General features: G+C 28.1%; 1 protein-coding gene across 1 annotated transcript; it reads left to right on the top strand.

The window, feature by feature from the left end:
• Nucleotides 1-771: 771 nt before the first annotated feature.
• Nucleotides 772-17885, top strand: LOC127285196 (uncharacterized protein CG4449). The gene is made up of 6 exons (XM_051311066.1): nt 772-1068; nt 13053-13131; nt 13549-13672; nt 16270-16473; nt 16734-16878; nt 17438-17885. Exons 1-6 carry the CDS (start codon nt 993-995, stop codon nt 17728-17730), a joined length of 921 nt encoding a protein of 306 aa, XP_051167023.1. The 5' UTR covers nt 772-992; the 3' UTR covers nt 17731-17885.
• Nucleotides 17886-18040: the final 155 nt, after the last annotated feature.

Raw genomic sequence — 18040 nt, 5'->3', positions numbered from 1 at the left:
TTAACTTAATGCTGACTCTACATTGGCTGCGTAAACGTGTACGTGAACGTGCTGACGTCACCCATTTGAATAACATTGTGACGTCAGCACGTTCACGTTCACGTACACGTTTGCGCAGCTAATGTAGAGTCAGCATAAGGTTGAGCCCAGAATAGGCCAAAATCATGAACGTATACGTAACGTCACAATGTATTTTAAATGGATACGTTAAGTCGGTTCTACAATGGGCACGTTTGTACGCGAACGTGTACGTTCCGTGCTGACGTCACCCATTTGCGGAACATTGTGACGTCAGCACGTTCACGTTCGCTTACAAACGTGCCCATTGGAGAACCGACTTTACATTCACATTACGTATACGTTCATGTTTTTGGTCTGTTCTGGACGGGGCCTTATGGAGCATTTACACCTTTGGTAAAAAAAATTTTTTATTTTGATTTTCGGAAATGCAAAGATCTGATTGGTTGTCCATTATCAATCAGATTGTGAACAACCAATCAGGTTTGTGTATTTCGGAAAATTCAAAAATAAAAAATTTTTTTACCAAAGGTGTAAATGCTCCGTTAGGGTGAAATCGCATTGAGACGTACAGCGTCGGCCGAAAACGTACCCAATATGAGTGAAAGAGACAAAACGATATCACTATCTCTGTCACTCTCATAGTTTACGCTTTCCGCCGAATTGGAATCGCACCTTTACGATTTCAATGTGTGTTAGCCTATTGTGTATGGATGTAGCATAATTTCACAACCATATTTGTAAGATTGACATGTGATTTGTTGGTTATGTTTTTGTATGCAATTATTTTATTTTCTTACTCAAAAAAATCTCAAACAATAATAATATGGACGAGTCAGATGCATAAAGTTTAAATAGTTTTCTTTAACTTGTGTACATTTAATAGTAAAGTTTTCACTAAAAGTATGTTTTTTGTTCATTAATTAAACGTAACTTTATTTTATATTGAATTTATAGTTTTGTAGAAAATAAATATGATTGAAGTAAGTGATGAATCTTTAGAAAGCTCTGACGAAGACATTTATACAAATGCAGTCGCTAGATTTAAAGGTGCGTTTTTTTACACATGTTTGTATTTTGATATTGATGAAAATATGTATTTTTAAAAATCCTTTTTATGTGGTTATATAAAATTGTCTGAATAATATACAACATTACTTGAAAATGTAATTATAATCAAATGTGAGACTGTTTTATAACCTGTTAAAAACGGTTATGGTTCATTTATATCACGGTAAATGTAAACAAAATATCTGATTTAAGATCAGTTTTATCAACTCTGATTAAAAGTTAATCAGTGATTAAAGCCATTTTAATCACTTATGATTGGTCGGTTAAGAATTTTATCACTGATTAACTCTTAATCGGAGTTGATAAAATTGGCCCTTAATATTTAATTTTGTGACCCGCCATATTAGATCCGCCATTTAAAATTTTTGAAATCCGTTTTGATATTCGTATACAGCAACTCTAAGCAACATGTTTCCAAGGAAATCCCAGATAGTGCGGAAACTTACAGCAAGCTTGCTGCAAGCTTGTCTGAACTAGAGAAATGTCCCACCCAGGGCAAGCTTGCCATGAAAGATTGCTACAAGATTGCTGCAAGCATACTAAGAATGATTGCGGCAAGCTTGCCGTGAAAGATTGCTGTAAGCTTGCTACGTAAGGTTGCAGGAGAATTTCAACAAGCTTCTGAAAAGGTTGCTGCAAGCTTGCTGAAATTTTTAAAAAATACATTTTAAATTAAAAAAAATTCATTTGTTTTTTAAATTTGAAAATCCTTGTGACGTTTATTATTATTAATTATGTCCCGTTTATTTTCATTTGGAAACTTAACGAGAAAATTTTCGAAACAAATTTGAGGGGACTGGGAATTGAACCCGGGTTCGACAGACACTAACCAAAGACCCTAACCGAGAACCTACTCGACCAACTATCAGAGAATAAAAAAATCTTGCTCTTAACCCTCGTTTTTCAACTGTTTTTCAACTCATAAAAACAGTCAAGGGTTAAGAGCAAGATTTTTTTATTCTCTGATAGTTGGTCGAGTAGGTTCTCGGTTAGGGTCTTTGGTTAGTGTCTGTCGAACCCGGGTTCAATTCCCAGTCCCTTCAAATTTGTTTCGAAAATTTTCTCGTTAAGTTTCCAAATGAAAATAAACAGAACATAATTAATAATAATAAACGTCACAAGAATTTTCAAATTTAGAAAACAAATAAATTTTTTTAAAATTTTAAATGTATTTTTTAAAAATTTCAGCAAGCTTGCAGCAACCTTTCCAGAAGCTTGTTGAAATTCTCCTGCAACCTTACGTAGCAAGCTTACAGCAATCTTTCACGGCAAGCTTGCCGCAATCATTCTTAGTATGCTTGCAGCAATCTTTCATGGCAAGATTGCAGCAACCTTTCCTGGAAAGCTTGCCCTGGGTGGGACATTTCGCTAGCTCAGACAAGCTTGCTGCAAGTTTCCGTGCTATCTGGGAGCCGATTAATTTCACAAGCCTGCATCAATTCGGGAAAGTGAATGCGACTAGGTGTTTCCGAAGGGAATTTTTGGACTGAACACGAATCCGATTTCCAAAATGTTCCATCACGTCAAATTTTTAAGAAAAATTGGGTTGAAACCACTAAATACAAAGTTTTTTTACTTCACAGTGTTTCCTCTATTTTTCCTCTATTTTAAAAAATTACCCTTTTTCCCCTTTTTTATGAATATTTCCTCTTTTTGTCACTCATTTCCCCTTTTTTATTTTGAAACTCGAATAATGGGATATTTGATAAAAATCCAAATTTGAACCAAAAAATTACAAGTCTCGAATTACACCACTTTTTTTACTTTTATCGACTTTTTGCAATGAATGCGACTAATTCGACTTATTTTTATAAAATTTAACTTTTTCGATTTTTTTTTACACAAAATATACTTTCATCAAAATTTCCTGATAATTTTATTATTTAAAACACTTTCCCAATACAAATTTTTCTAAAATTTAGTTATTATCTAAATCTTATAATATTCAGCAATTTAAATTTACGAAAATTTTGATTAAAAATCTCCTGAAATTCAATTGTTTTCAACAATAATTGTAACTGCAACTATTTGAAAATTTAATAATTTTTCAAATTTTTAACTTAAATTCTTTGAATTAATTGATAACTTTAATCAAACAGGGTTGCCACGGACCTGGAAAACCTGGTATTGTCATGGAATTTTTTTTCAGTCATAGAAAACCTTCAAAACCTGGAATTGTCAGGAAATTTTATCAAATCTCGTTCTAAAAATTTAATTTCCAGTATGTGAATCGAAAAATCTCAAGTTTTCAAGTTGTCATTACAACTTTTCGGTTTTAAATTTAGTACACGGAGAAACTTTAGTTTATAAAATTTGATATTATAATACTAAGTTATACAAAAAGCCAATAATAAACGAGGATATAACGTTACCTTTGTGAAAATTACTATTTAAATATTATACTGAGTGAGTATTCTTAATTTGGAAAGAGTAATATAATAATTATGGATTTATATTTCTAAACAGTAGGAAATTTTAATAAAAAAATAGGAAACTGAAGTTGTTGAATCGTTGAAAACGAGCTTTATAAATATATTAATAACTGAAAAAGAATTATGAGATTTACAAAAACTATGGTAAATATTCATCCCGTGTGAAAATAAAATTACTATAGTATTTTGGGAATATTGACATAAAAGTTAAAAAACCCTCCACAATAATAGAAAAAAATTACTACTACATACTAAATTTTACCATAGTCGATATTAAATGTTCCAAGTTTCACCTTCAAATATCACAGTAAACATATTATATATACTCACACATATTACATACACAGGTTTACAGTGAAATTGTCGCTCGAACAAAACATTTTTTTTCGATTAATATGTGTTTTTTGAATAAGAAAATCATTTTTAAATTTATTTCCCTCGTGCAATTTTTTTGTAACAGCAAAATTATGCATTTTCCAAGAGTGACGTCTCTTAAAGTCACCGGTAGAGAAAGCAGTTAATCTAAATTTAAAAAATAAATCATCTTTTGAAAGATAATTAAATTACCTTTCAAACCATTGATTAACCAATAAAATCCATTCAAAATTGTCAGAGTTACAGTCGATCAAAGTTCAAATTTCAAGCAAGTTTTAATGATTTTTAGACATTCGTCTAACTTTCGCTAATTTTTTCAAAGTCAAACAATCAAAAAAAGGCAAGATTTAAATTTTTTATTAATAGTATATTTAATTATGAAACTTTTAAGCCTTTATAGACCTCGATCGGATAAAAAATGACAATTCTACATTAGATTTATTGAACAAAGTACTTTCTCACTTTAAATATATTTTCAAGTGATTTCGATCTATATCAGTTTTGTATAAAACTAAGTTAAGCGAAGCTCACCAAACTGAGTACTCGGGGGTTTTCGGGGCGCTGATTACGAATTCGAGGTCAGTTTTTGAAAATTCATTTCTAATTATTAAAATTTTGTCCGCGATATTGGATCCGCCATTTTGAATTTTCAATAACTGACCTCGAATTCGTAATCAGCGACCCCGAAAACCCCCGAGTACTCATTTTGGTGAGCTTCGCTTAACTTAGTTTTATACAAAACTGATATAGATCGAAATCACTTGAAAATATATTTAAAGTGAGAAAGTACTTTGTTCAATAAATCTAATGTAGAATTGTCATTTTTTATCCGATCGAGGTCTATAAAGGCTTAAAAGTTTCATAATTAAATATACTATTAATAAAAAATTTAAATCTTGCCTTTTTTTGATTGTTTGACTTTGAAAAAATTAGCGAAAGTTAGACGAATGTCTAAAAATCATTAAAACTTGCTTGAAATTTGAACTTTGATCGACTGTAACTCTGACAATTTTGAATGGATTTTATTGGTTAATCAATGGTTTGAAAGGTAATTTAATTATCTTTCAAAAGATGATTTATTTTTTAAATTTAGATTAACTGCTTTCTCTACCGGTGACTTTAAGAGACGTCACTCTTGGAAAATGCATAATTTGCTGTTACAAAAAAATTGCACGAGGGAAATAAATTTAAAAATGATTTTCTTATTCAAAAAACACATATTAATCGAAAAAAAAATGTTTTGTTCGAGCGACAAAAAAAATTTGAAAATTGTAAACCTGTGATATTCTTGAGGAACGCACGCTTTTAATACAATACTAATATAAATAACTTATTCTAATAATAATACACACATTTACATAATCGTCGCAATAATTATATGCTTGAGAAAAAAGGGAACTTCTTCATATACTAAACAACAAAAAGTATTGCCGCTTGCGAGAGAACTTCTACAAATATGTTATATACCTATGTAAATCTAATTTAATATTTTAAATATATTAATTAAAATATTAATTATTAATATAAATAAAGTGTTACTTATATTGGTTGGTATCTATCAGCGTTTTCGCCCCTCTTGATCTATCAGCTGTTTAGTTTTTCGTGTCAGCGTGCCATGAACATGTGTTCTGGCAGTTTTTCTGCGTGAGGATCTGCGCATGTTTGTGCCGCCTAAGGGCCCGATTGTCAGCGTCGTTATCTAGGTTTTCCGGGGAGCTGCCGCCAAATCGTCCAGGGAGAAGGATGGAGCGATAGGGGTGACGAGGAAAAGGGATAGCGCGTCCCTCTTAACAGATTAGGAGATCTAGGGGAAGTTGGCGTCAATAGTCAGTCGATTTTGGATCGTATTGAGAGGAAGACCCTTTCGCGGGACTCATAATTTATTATCGCGTTATACGCTTAATTATTCTTTAAATATTGAATTTGTTAAATAAATCTTTATTCGTTGTTAACTAAATGTGTGTTATTTGTCGTTATCATATTTTGTATTTATCATCGTCAGTCAACGTCGTCTTAGTGTCGGCATTTCAACGTTGCTGAGTTCTTTTATGGTTAATCTTGTTCTGGGATCATCAATGCACCGATGGTTCGACTTGGTCGGAATCTCCCTTTGGTATTTTTCAGAGTAATTTGAGATAAGTATTTAGCGTTCGATTAATGTGGACGGTGCAAGCGGGTTTTCCATAACCCGCGAAAGTCTATCATTATAAAAGTAAAATTTAAATTAAATTCTCAAAATTAAATATTATTCAGTAAATTTCATTTTGTGTTTCCTGCACTGTTTAACTTTTTTTAATAATTTTAATTAAAAATTTGGAAAATTTCTTTAAAATTTTAAAAATAATTGAAAAAATTTAGATTTTATTTTTAAAAAGTTATTATTTTAAATAAATATAATAAAAAAAATTCTAAGAATTACTTTCTTACAATGATTTCTTGATATATACTTTTTTTGAAACTATTTTTTGTTTTGATTTTTTATTAAAATTTTTCAATATTTGATTTTCATAAATTTTAATGAAACACTTAAAATAAATAAATTATTCTTAATAAAAGACAATATACACTTGATTTAATTATTATTTAAATTAATGTAATTTGTTAAATCTAAATATTGAATAAAATGTTCAAAATAGTCATTTCTCATATTTACAAACTATATACTTAATACATACATCTTTAAGTTAAAATAAAATATCAAATATAAATGTAATAAAAATTTGAAGTAATTTAAATTTAAATTTTCAGAAATTAATGAACTTTAAAAATATTATACTATCACCTGATGAAACCCAATAGGTTATACTCGGCAATAACCGGATATTTTTCGTACATCATCGGTAAATTTCGACCAATCAAATGCTACTAAGAAATAAAATTCCTATTTTCAATGGGAATGTTTTCAAAAAACAATTTTAGATGTTGCAATAACCAATTTTAAGATAAGCAATACTTTCAGCACGTCTGCTTCTTTCCAATAAAAATAGTAATATTTTTAAAACAGAGTGTAATATATAAAATTCCAACTCTTACTTTTCATAATTATTCTAGTCAAAATTCTTTTTGTGAATATCTCTTTTTTCTAATTTACAATTCATATAGCTTTTATTAATCATTCCAACTCCTTATTGTAATTATTAATAATATACTATACTTTTAAATGATACCGATAAATTTTTTTTGTAATACAGTAGTTGAAAATAATGTCATTTTTATCACTTCATCCTCTCTTACTATTGGTTTTTTGTAAAAATAATTATTATAATTTCAAATTTTACAAACTAAAGTTTCTCCGTATACTTAGAGTTGAAATTAATATGGCGTTTCTAAATCTTAGTTTCTACTGGTCAAATATTTTCTTTTCCGTAAGACGGTGTAACTGTCTTTATAAGTTTACATAAAATAAATATTTTGAATCGAGCATGAATATGAAATTATTAGGGTCAGTTAGATAAAAAGAAACAGATTTGCTAAGTTTCACCAATAATATAAGTTTTTTCTTTTAAATCGCAATACTTTCGGTTTTTTTGTGTATTGAGTTATTATTTAAGTTCCCTGGAACAATTTTATGGGGTAGTAGAAAATATGGGTATCATTAATTAGCACTAATCAACTGTTTCTATTTACCCCTAAATTTTTCAACTTTACTAAAATTTAGGGGTAAATATGTAACAGTCATTACTTCTTACAAAATTTAAGAAAAAAATTAATCTGAAGTATGCAAATGTTAAAAAATACAAAGAATTACGTAAAAAATGGTGTTAGTTATAAAATAATTCAAACCAATAAAAAATAATGCATTACATAAGTTTAAAAATAAACCATGTTAAATACTATGAACTGATGAGAATATAGATGAATACTATTTTCAATGCATTTTTATAATGCTGAAAATAATGTTGTAGTTGATAGAAACAATTTTTTCTTTCTCTAATATAAGAAATATTGTTGAAAGATAATTATAATTAATAATATGAATTATTATTAAATTCGTAACACAGTTCGAAATATTTAACAAAATATGAATTTTTAGTTTATTTTTTTTCCAAATGCGAGTTAAAGAAGTGAAAGGGTGTCTTCTTTGATTTTTAATTTTTCATGTAATAGGAAATATCTTTGTCTTTGGATAAAAATTGATTTTTAAACATTTATATTTGGGTCTGGAATTTAAAAAAAAAATTGTCTGGAAAACATGGAAAAGTCATGGAATTTTGAAATCAGTGTTCCGTGGCAACCCTGTCAAAGTCTTCAAAGATTCCATTAATTAACACATTTCTCAATTATTAAAAACTTTTTAAATTCAATTACTGTTTAAAATTTTGTCAATAATTTTTAACTATTCAAATTTACAACAATTTCAATTAATAAATTAATTTTTTTCAATAATATTTTAATCAATTTCTTTGAAAATTTAATTTATATAAAATTTGCCAAAATTCTGAATTCCAATAACACAGGCCTACAAATTTTAGACCCAGAAACCGGAATAGTCATTTCCGATGTAATTTATCACGCTACATCAAAAAATGATAAGCAAATTGTTTTATCACGTCAGCATTTCGAGATATTCTAAACTAAAAGTGTAAAAAATGCCGTTTTTCGCAATATTTGATACTATATAAAATCGACAAAATTTTTGTTTAATCATTCGTCCAAATTTTAAAAGAAAGTATTATATTTCCTCTTTCAAAATTTTCTTGGCTTGATCTGATCCAATTTTTTTTCTCTGAGATACAGCCATTTGCGTTTTACATTGCATGAACTAAAATCCCTTTAAAAAGGAAAAATAAATTGCGAAGTACTCATGGCACTGAAAATTGTTACTCAGGGGGTTTTAATATCGCTAATTACGAATGTGATATCAGATTCAAAAATCTGACATTCAATTTGTAATCAGCGACCCTAAAAACCCCCAAGTAATGAATGACAAGCGAATTCGGTAAATTTTTTAAAAAGTGTCCGCCATATAGGATCCGACATTTTGAAATTCAAAAATCTGACGTCAGATTCGTAATTAGCGACCTCAAAAATCCCCGAGAAATAAGTTTCAGTGATATGAGTACTTTGCAATTTATTTTTCTTTTTGAAAGGGATTTTAGTTCATGTAATGTAAAACTTAAATGGTTGTATCTCAGAGAAAAGAAATTGGATCAGATCTAACCTAGAAAATTTTGAAAGGAGAAATATAATACTTTCTTTTGAAATTTGGACCAATGATTAAAAAAATTTTTTTGTCGATTTTATAGAGTGTCAAATATTACCAAAAACTTCATTTTTCACGCTTTTAGGTTAGAATATCTCAAAATGCTGACGTGATAGAGTAACTTCCTTGTCATTTTTGGATTCAGCGTGACAAATTACATCGAAAATGACTATTCCGGTTTCTGGGTCTGACAAAATCCAAAATTTTGTAGGCCTGTGTAATTTGTACAATGTCTTGGCATTTTTTCTTCTTTTAAAGTAACTTTAAATTATTATTTTTCAAAATTTGTCTTACTGAATTAAAATCTTGAAAATTTATCACAGTTTTATTGTTAAAGTTTTAAAAAACAGTTCATGGAAATGTTCCTCTGAAACATTCTTATTATAGAATTAGAAAAAATTTATTTCATTTCTAATAACACTGGTCGACAAAATTTAGGTTTTTTTTTGCCACAAGAGTAAACGATGGTGATTCTTATAGGATTTTTGACGTAGATTACGAATCTGTAAATGAAATTGTCCCATCACGTCTCAATTTTGAGAAAAACGGGCTCAAAGTGTCAAAAAATCGCATTTTTGGCACTTTTTGAAGCACTATAAAAAAAGAACGCGACGTGATAAACGGCTCAAATATGGCTTAAATAAGAACTAGTACCCTCAACTTTAACCTCCAGAAGCAAAAAACCATGTACCAATAACTCAAAATTGTGGGCAACATTTTTTTTACCGCGTGCGCGTCCAGCAGATATTGTTCCCACGATAAAATGAAATAAATTGCTGAAAACGTCGTCAAAGACACAAGATCAATTTAAATTAACTTCAAATTGGTTACTCGGGGGTTTTCGGGGTCGCTGATTACGAATCTGATGTTAGTTTTTAAAAATCCAATATGGCGGATCCAATATGGCGGACGATTTTTGGAATAACTTAACATATTAGTCTGAAAATCGTTACGCGGGGGTTTTCGGGGTTGTTGATTACGAATCTGATGCTTAAAGATTTTATGGTTTTTTATTAAATTGAGTATATAAAAAGTTTTGAGATTGCAAATTATGAATTTGACTTAAAAATTTTTAAATACAAGATAGCGAATCGAATTTGGCGAGCGAATTTTTAAATAGTTCTTGATTTTCGCAGACTTTAGTAATTTTAGTAATTATTTTCATGCCTCCACGTCATTTATAAGAGGAAACAGTTTTTTTTAATAAAAAATGGTTACTAGGTTTAAAATAAATTTAATTAATTTTTGTTATATTGTCAAACAGATTTAATTAATACGGCGTGAAAATGAAAACAACAGAAAACATCAAGCTTCATTTTTAACGTCTACTTTTTTCGTCCACAAAAAATTAGAAACAAACTGACAGCGAGCTCATCAATTGAACTCCTTGAAAATGTAAAAGAAATAAAATTAAAATCCTTAATGGTGCAAAATAAACGAAACGTCACATTTTTATCTCAATAAAGTTTTTTTTATATTGGATTAGTAAAAAGAAGGTTCATGTAACTGCGTAAAAAAGAAAAAATTAAATTATTCATTAAATAACTCCTTTCAAAAAAATTTGTAGTAATTTAATAGTCAAGCCATGTTAGTTCCGCCATATTGGATTCTGAAAAACTAACATCGGATTCCTATTCAGCGACCCCGAAAACCCCCAAGTAACGATTTTCAGACTAATATGTTAAGTTAATCCAAAAATCGTCCGCCATATTGGATTTTTAAAAACTAACATCAGATTCGTAATCAGCGACCCCGAAAACCCCCAAGTAACGATTTTCAGACTAATATGTTAAGTTATTCCAAAAATCGTCTGCCATATTGGATCCGCCATATTGGATTTTTAAAAACTAACATCAGATTCGTAATCAGCGACCCCGAAAACCCCCGAGTAACGATTTTCAGACTAATATGTTAAGTTATTCCAAAAATCGTCCGCCATATTGGATCCGCCATATTGGATTTTTAAAAAATAACATCAGATTCGTAATCAGCGACCCCGAAAACCCCCGAGTAACCAGTTTGAAGTTAATTTAAATCGATCTTGTGTCTTTGACGACGTTTTCAGCAATTTATTTCATTTTATCGTGGGAACAATATCTGTTGGACGCGCACGCGGTAAAAAAATGTTGCCCACAATTTTGAGTTCTTGGTACATGGTTTTTTGCTTTTGGAGGTTAAAGTTGAGGGTACTAGCTCTTATTTAAGCCATATTTGAGCCGTTTATCACGTCGCGTTCTTTTTTTATAGTGCTTCAAAAAGTGCCAAAAATGCGATTTTTTGACACTTTGAGACAGTTTTTCTCAAAATTGAGACGTGATGGGACAATTTCATTTACAGATTCGTAATCTACGTCAAAAATCCTATAAGAATCACCATCGTTTAATCTTGTGGCAAAATTTTGTCGAACTGTGTAATTAATGTTAATAAGAACGAAATATTTAAAAAAATATAGACTTTTCGATTTTTGTTATAATGAAAATCGACTAAAACGATTTCTTTCTCTTTCTAGAGTCAATCCGAGGTCTGAATTAGGAAAATTGGAATTTTTTTTAACAGAAAATTTATTTTAAAATTTAATTTAAATAAATTTAAAATTTCAGTTTCTTTGCAAAATATGAATAAAATCAAGTTTTGTATATTTCTACAAGACGGTTTTCGGTTTGATAAAATAAAAAATTACTTGTATTTTTCAAGAAAAAAATTAGTTTAAAAGTAATATTCATTCTGTGGAAAATTAATTTTAAAATAAGTTTAAAAAATAAAAAGCGTTTATTTATTATAGATGTATGAAATTCAAATTTTTATAAAATGACATTAAAAAAAAATAATTACTACACTGGGAAAATCTCTCCTTTAAAATTCACTTTTGTCTATAAATTTATCATTTTTTTAAAAATTTGGAAAAATAAATTTGATTTCTATACTTTTATGTTTTATAAAATATTTTTTATTTATCAACAAAATGGGCGGTTTAAAATTTTTCACCAGTAGTGTAATTTAAAACAACTTTAAAGCATTTTGGTTAAGGAAAATATACATTTAGATTTTACCCTATTTTTCCCCTTTTTTCAAATAAAATTTCCCCTATTCCCCTTTTTTTAGCAACTTTTATTCTGAGAAGCCTGTGAAGCTTGAATCGTGATTTTTCAAATGGACCCTTAGCCTAATCATTTCCTTCAACCCTTAAAGCAGGGGGTGGTGAGTTTTTCTCCAGGAGTGCAACAACTTCAAAAAAGAAAGTATTTGACTTCTAGTGCATGAAAAATATGATTATGAAAATGAAAAATAGATTTTACACTAACTTGATGCTAAAAAATTTTCCCTACTCACTAAGTAACCATAAAAACAATCGAAAACAACTTTTTACCCACCCCTCAAAAACAACTAAAATAAAAAATCAAACACTGTAGGTGTTTTGAAGTTGTTGCACCCCTGGACAAAAACTCACCCCCTGCTTTAAGGGTTCAATGAAATAAATCGGCTTATAACTTATTTGAAAGATCACGATTCAAACTTTAGTTTCTGATAATAGAGAAGTTTTTATCACGTTAGGATTTTGACCTACGTTTTTTCAAAATGTGCTAAAAACGCTGTTTTTAGGGGTTTCAACCCTTTTTTTCTTAAAAACTTGACGTGATGAAGCATTTTGTAAACCGAATTCGTGTTCAGCGCAAAAATTCCCTTCGGAAACACCTAGTCGCAATTATTTTCCAGAAAAAGTTTCAATTTGCAGGCCTGTGTTTTCAATTTTTCATCTGACATTTTGAATTTTTGGAATTCTATTTGAAATTCGTAGAGAACCCCAAAATGATACAATATAGTAATACTTACAACGGTTTTCAACAAAAATTTTTCTTGTACATTCGTGACATGAAAACTTCCTTTTTATTTTCAGATAAGTTTTATAAGTTTAATAGGATTTTGCTGATTGGATTTTAATTTCATTTTTACAGCTGCAAAAAAAAAGGAACGATTCAAATCCAGGAAAATTGAAAATGATCTACAAAATACTGATGACGTTCCTCCAATAGAGTATGTACATAATGTACAATAATGTGTAATTTTACATTATATTCAATATAAACGTTAAAATTTTTCAGTCCTGAGATGGCTCCATATTTCGTAAGGATCGCATTTTTGAGAAAATAATTAAAAGAAAAAATTGTTTAGAATTCAAATATCTATAAAAGCGGTACAATAAAATAAATTTTATAAAATTTTATGTTAAACAACGTTTTCTTTTAATTTTATTTTAAGAATACGATCTTCATGAGATATATCCATCTTTTCCGCGGGATTTTTGATACACCGTATATACAAATTAACTGTAAGAAAAAAAAATTGGAACAGTTCACAAAAAATTCATTTGTTTTAACCAAAAATATAATTGTGAAGTCAAATTGTCCACATAAAATTAACCAATTTAAAAAAAATTTATCGTTTTTACAGAATTGCTCCTGATGAAGGAACTACAAATACTAAAGAAACTGAACAACCAAATTTATTAATCTTCGATAAAATAGAAGTAGATGATGATTCTAACTCAGATTCGAATTCGCTGATTAGTGAAACGGTAATGAAAATAAAAGCAAATAATATTTACGTAAAATACAATAATATATCTTCCTATATTACAAAAAGATCTCGTTGCTGCTGTTTCAAGAATCTATATTTTTAGGTTTGTTAGCATTTTTGCTCTGATGTTAACTTCAAACTCAACTAACCTTACTTAAAAAAACCATACTATTAATTTGTTTGCACGCAAAATAAATTAGAGCAACCTCACCGATAGTATTAGTTAGGGATGTTAAATAAAATGGTTCGCGATTCCTATTGTTTATTCTAGGAATTCTGAATGAAATTTGAAATAACAATTGTGGAGCAGTAATTTGCGAAGATAAAATTTTATATTTAAATAATACAGCAATGAAAATTCTTCTCTGTGCAAGGGTTAGAAAACTAAAACGGAAACATAATAATTTGTAATCTATTCCGCGTTCCACATAAGATATTTAAGAAAACGCTTTTGGACTTTTTCCAACTCTTGAGTGTATTTGCCAAAAAAAAGGATTCCAGACATTAAAGACATAATTTAATTTGGGAATATCAAAAAATATCCGGCCCATATGGCCCCCCCTATATATAATAATAATACAATTTAAACACGGACAAGGTCCAAACAAAAATTTTGGTAGATACAGCCCTATAGATCTAGCAAAAAAGATTCGCGAAATCACACCAGGTCCACTAAAAATTACTGCCAATGGGAAAAATAGTAACAAAATCGTTTGTCAAGACCGTGAAGATGCGAATCTAATTTTGGAATATTTCAATAAAAGTAATAATAACTTACGGTAACTTTATTTGTTTGTAAAATATTTCATTTGTTATAAACAGTAATGAATGAATTAATTAATATCTCAAAAACTTTAAAAGATCTCACACTGAAAATTACATATTTTGTAGGAAATTAGTCAAGCTTTCCATTGAGATAGTTAAATTTTTTTTAAAAAAATCCGATTTTGAGATATACGTAAAACATTTTGACCTTGAATTTTAAGGTCAAATATTATTTAAAAATAAAAAATGTTATCACCATCATGTAACCCGTAGCTTTAAAAATCAGAATATATGTTAACTTTTATGCTTTCTACTTATAAATATTGTACATTACAAAAATTTTTTTTCCAAAAGTCAAAAATTAAAAACGTAATTCAAAAACTATTTTATGAAATTCAATAATAATTGATTTTTAAACTTTCACCAACAATGACAACATTTTAGAAAAGTATGGATTAAATTCGAGAACTTTTAATTTTTTGTTCGGACATTTCAGGAATTTTGCCTCATATAGCCATTCATCCGTAAGAGAAATAATAATGTTATTATATATAATAAAATATAATATAATATACAAACATAACAAAAAATGTTATTATATTTCTGTTTTAAAAATAAATTTTTTTAATCTTGGCTGGAGTTTGATTTTTTGTATTTTTGAATATTGGGTGAACATTGGGCCAATATTGAAATTCTAGATTGGTCTCTACACTCCCAGACTTGGACCAATATTAATAAAAATAACGGGGCGCATGATTACCTCATAAAAATCATTAGCTAGAATTTTCATTTGTATATGAATTTCATTTGATATAATTTCTATTCAGACGAATTTTCATTTTTTGAATTAGTATTTGAATTACTTTCTTTGTAAACGAAATGTTATTTAACATAGTTTTTAGGCACCGAATTTTAAATTAATATAATTTTTATTTTACCAAATTTTTTGTTATACAACTTTTTATTTTATAGAATTTAAACCAATTTTAATTTATCAAAATTCTCATTCAGTAGAATTTTAGTGATTCGAATTGTATAATGTCAGAATTTTTAAACTATCGAATCTCCACGTGTCAGAATGTTTATTTGATAGAATCCCTAAAACAGAGAATTTCCATTTGATAGAAATTATAAATGGCCGAACAAGCAAGCGTCAGAAAGATTTCGGCGCTATTTTTAAAATAAACCAATCACAATTTTCTTAATAATTTCTGATTGGTCTATTTTAAAAACTGCGCCGAAATCTTTTTGACGTTTGTTTGTTCGGCCATTTGTAATTTCTATCAAATAACAATTCGTGTAAATAAAAATTCTGACATTAAACAATTCGAAAAACTAAAATTCTGTTAAATAAGAATTCTGATAAATTAAAATTGAGTAAAATTATAATACGTTTAAATAAAAGGTGGATAACAAAAAATTTGGTAAAATAAAAATTATATTAATTTAAAATTCGTTACCTAAAAACTATGTTAAATAACATTTCGTTTACAAAGAAAGTAATTCAAATACTAATTCGTAAAATGAAAATTCGTCTAAATAGAAATTCTATCAAATGAAATTCATATACAAATAAAAATTCTAGCTAATGATTTTTAATGAGATAATCATCCGCCCCAAAATAACTGGTCCAATATTTAGCCAATATTCAGTCTTGGCAATTTCCCACTGGATTAAGTCTCCTTATACTTCGTTCCTTAAAGAAAAGGTGAATTTGTAGAAAACAATGATAATTTTTGACCAATTTGTACATGAATCGAATGGAAGGTGTCAATGTATATTTTCTTTATCTTTATTGCAAACATTTTTTAAAAATTCCTAATTTTTCAGAATGACAGTGATTTAGAGATAACAGGCGTAACTAGAGATGTATCAATGACTCAGACTGATTGTATTGTTGTTAATAACGATGAAAATGAAATATCAATTGGAGCTGATCTCTCAAGAACTGATTCTATAGATAATGAAAACTATAAAACTGAAGTAAAAGTTTTGTGGAGATCACACAAACTTGTTCATTTAGAAATGGATATGGTATGTAAAAGATAATATACTTTTATTTTGAGTATTCTACGACTACACAGAAAAACTGTTGAGAAAAATGTTTATTTATTGAGGTTATTGTGTTATTAAACCACTCAATAGAATTTTCAAAAAATCAAAACATTTTTTTCCTTTAAATATAAATAAATTTAAAAAATTCACCTTTAACTTGAATTTGAAATTAAGAAAAATTGTGTAAATTAACCATATTTATTAACATAAGAAATTAGATATATTTCTTTTGGTTGCAGCACGAACCTTTTCAAAATGCATTTCAGCATTTTGAAAAATTAGAGAATGTGCCTATCGAGCGAATATTACTATTACGAAAAGATAAACCAATACGGCCAGAAGATACGCCTGCTTCTCTTGGAATATCTGTATTAGATATAATTGGTAAGATATATTTTACACTTATGTTTCTTGTCGAATTTTTCGTTTTTAAAATAATTTTTATTAATTATAAATAATTCATTTAAATTCAAAAAAAAAATTTTAAACATTTTAATATTTTTACCGAATCTTTATTTGTACGAATTTATATTTTATAGAATTTTTAAAACCCCAAATTTCCATTTCACTGTACAAATGTCCGACAAATACAATCGACAGAATGATTTTAGCGCGAATTTTAAAATTAACTAATCCGAAATTATTAAGAATATTGTGATTGGTTAATTTTGAAATTTTTTGAAATTTCGAACAAATGGAAATTCGGCGATTTAAAAATTCTATCAAATAACAATTTCGTGCAAATAAAAATTAGGACATGCAGAGAATTGGAAATTGTGGCATTTAAAAATTCAAATCATTAATAAACCAAGAAAATTTTCAATATTTAACATATTTAAAAATTAGTTTTTTTTGTAAATATATCCTTAAATGAAATTTAATGGACTGACCTAGTTGCAAAAAAAGAAATATTAATTTTTTTCATCAATGATGATCATTTTAGATGGTGGTGTTATTGACGTGGAGTTTGCTAACGAGCAAGGCAAAGGAAATAACGAGGAAAATGAAGATACGTGTAAAATAAAAATACAAATGTCACAAAAGGAATCCATAATGGTTAATTTACAAAAAAATCAACCATTTAAATGCATCATTCATCAATGTGCAACACAATTAAATGTTCCTGCTTCAAAAATTAAATTTTATTTTGATGGTGATTTAATTGATTTAAGTGATACGCCAGAGTCTTTAGATTTTGAAAATGAAGCATGTATTGATTTGAAACTATCAGCTTAGGTATTCTTTCAAAATTATAATTCATAAAAATTAATATGTACATTTTTTCGTTAATATCTTAATTCATTTTATTTTTAAAATTGTCTTATCTTATATATAAATGTTTCTTTTTTGCAAAAATAATAAATTATTTATTTTTTCATTTTTAATTAAAAGTTGTTAATTTTTGAAAAAAAAAATTAAAAATGGAAGCTGATTATCCCTACTAGAGCTCGTGTTTGGTAAGTCAATGTTATCAATTTAAACCTTTCCTTATTGTTTCATAAATTTAAAACCAGTGTCAAACCAATTCAAGAACTTTTTTTTGGGT

Source organism: Leptopilina boulardi, unplaced genomic scaffold (assembly GCF_019393585.1).
Source record: "Leptopilina boulardi isolate dan_hultmark-lab unplaced genomic scaffold, ZJU_Lbou_2.1 LbouV2_330, whole genome shotgun sequence".
NCBI lineage: Eukaryota > Metazoa > Arthropoda > Insecta > Hymenoptera > Figitidae > Leptopilina > Leptopilina boulardi.
The sequence above is the reverse complement of the archived record's forward strand: the minus strand, read 5'-3'. Positions and strand labels throughout refer to the sequence as shown.